The following is a 1628-nucleotide window of genomic DNA, read 5'->3' as shown; positions in this document are numbered from 1 at the left end:
AACTCTGCCAAATCAGACTGGAGCCTGGTGTAGCCATCTGGTTCACCAATCCTCAGTCAAATCGTCCAACTCATGCTAGCATGGAAAGCGGACATTAAATGATGATGATGATGATGATATAAGCATGGCTGTGTGGTAAGAAACTTGCTTTCCAACCACATGGTTTACACATTCAGTCCCACTGCATGGCACCTTGAGCAAGTGTCTTCTATTATAGCCTCGGGCCAACCAAAGCCTTGTGAGTGGATTTGGTAGACAGAAACTGAAAGAAGCTTGTATGTGTATATATATATATATATGTACATGGAAAACAAACTTCAACAAACTATTCTGATTATATGTCTGTGCACACGTTTGAATGTGGTGTGTGCCAGAGGGCTTGCAAATCCAATGGGGGTCTTAAAAGACATGTTTGTATCCACAATGAGCAGAACTTACCTGCAGGTATTGGTAGTTCAAATCAGAGGTGCAATCTGTGTGGGTGTTTTTTCAGAACATTGTCTTGTTTAAAAAGCCACATCAGACGCCATGAAAGGGCTAAGGTGTAGGTACAGGAGGTGGTCAAACTCTGTGTACGGAGTAGACAACCACCATATATATATATATATTTAAAAATATGAGTTAGAGGTGGCTTTTTTGTGGGGGATAATTTTTATTTTAATCTTAATAATCCTTTCTACTTTCTGGGGAGGGGACCAGTCAATTACATCAACTCCAGTGTTTCACTGGTATTTAATTTATCGACCCCCAAAAGGATGAAATGCAAAGTTGACCCCGGTGGTATTTGAACTCAGAACATAAAGACAGGCGAATCGGTGACCACAAATCAATAGGCACCACACAGGTCATCTTTTGACAAGAACACATCAATATTGACCACTCCAAAATATTCCATTTCTTTATTCTTGATGGACTTAACTCTCCTTCTCACTCCTCTCAATTACTATTAGTCTTACCTTTATTTTTACTTTTACTTATATATTTATTTTTATTTTTTCTTGATTTCATTTACTTTTTCCTTTTCTTCTTTTCCTTCTTTCTTCCTTCTTTTGTTGTCAGTCTTCACACATGCTTTTGAATTTTTATATATATATATCTTTTTAATATTTTTCACCCTTTTTTGTGTATATGTTTTTTTGCATGTAAGAAAAAAAATCTTCTGCTATTTAAGCAACCATAAAACTTACATTTTTCAGTTTGAAAACAGCTACTTAAAGCTCAAAACTCATATCAGAGTAACTCACTGTAAACATTATCATTAAGATTAATGTTGTTTCTCTCCTGTTTGTATTTCTACAGAAGCATGTACTTATGGACCACCAACCCCTTCCGAGTCTCCAGAACCAAATCTTACCGAGTGCGTACCTTTGTGTTTGAATATTAGTTTGTTGTTGTTGGTGGTGGTGGTAGTGGTGGGGGAGACAGTAGAATGTCGGACTAAAGACCATTGTATTTTGCATGGTCCTTTTTATTTTGGGTATCAAAATCCTGCTGGAGTTTACTTAGTTGTTCATCACTTCAGGCTGAAGAGAAAGTACCAGTTATGTACTGAAGGATATAAATGTGTATACACACACACACACACACACACACACACACACACACACACACACACACACACACACACA

At 37.3% G+C, this 1628-nt stretch overlaps 1 protein-coding gene across 1 annotated transcript in view; it reads left to right on the top strand.

Moving 5' to 3' along the window:
- The window catches only part of LOC106871115 (probable basic-leucine zipper transcription factor L), a 72972-nt gene that overhangs the window by 66040 nt on the left and 5304 nt on the right, over positions 1–1628 (top strand). The window contains exon 6 of the mRNA XM_014917427.2: positions 1300–1357. Coding sequence (XP_014772913.1) covers positions 1300–1357 — 58 coding nt within the window. The remainder of the gene's footprint in view (positions 1–1299; positions 1358–1628) is intronic.

This window comes from Octopus bimaculoides, chromosome 23, assembly GCF_001194135.2.
Source record: "Octopus bimaculoides isolate UCB-OBI-ISO-001 chromosome 23, ASM119413v2, whole genome shotgun sequence".
Classification (NCBI taxonomy): domain Eukaryota; kingdom Metazoa; phylum Mollusca; class Cephalopoda; order Octopoda; family Octopodidae; genus Octopus; species Octopus bimaculoides.
The sequence above is the reverse complement of the archived record's forward strand: the minus strand, read 5'-3'. Positions and strand labels throughout refer to the sequence as shown.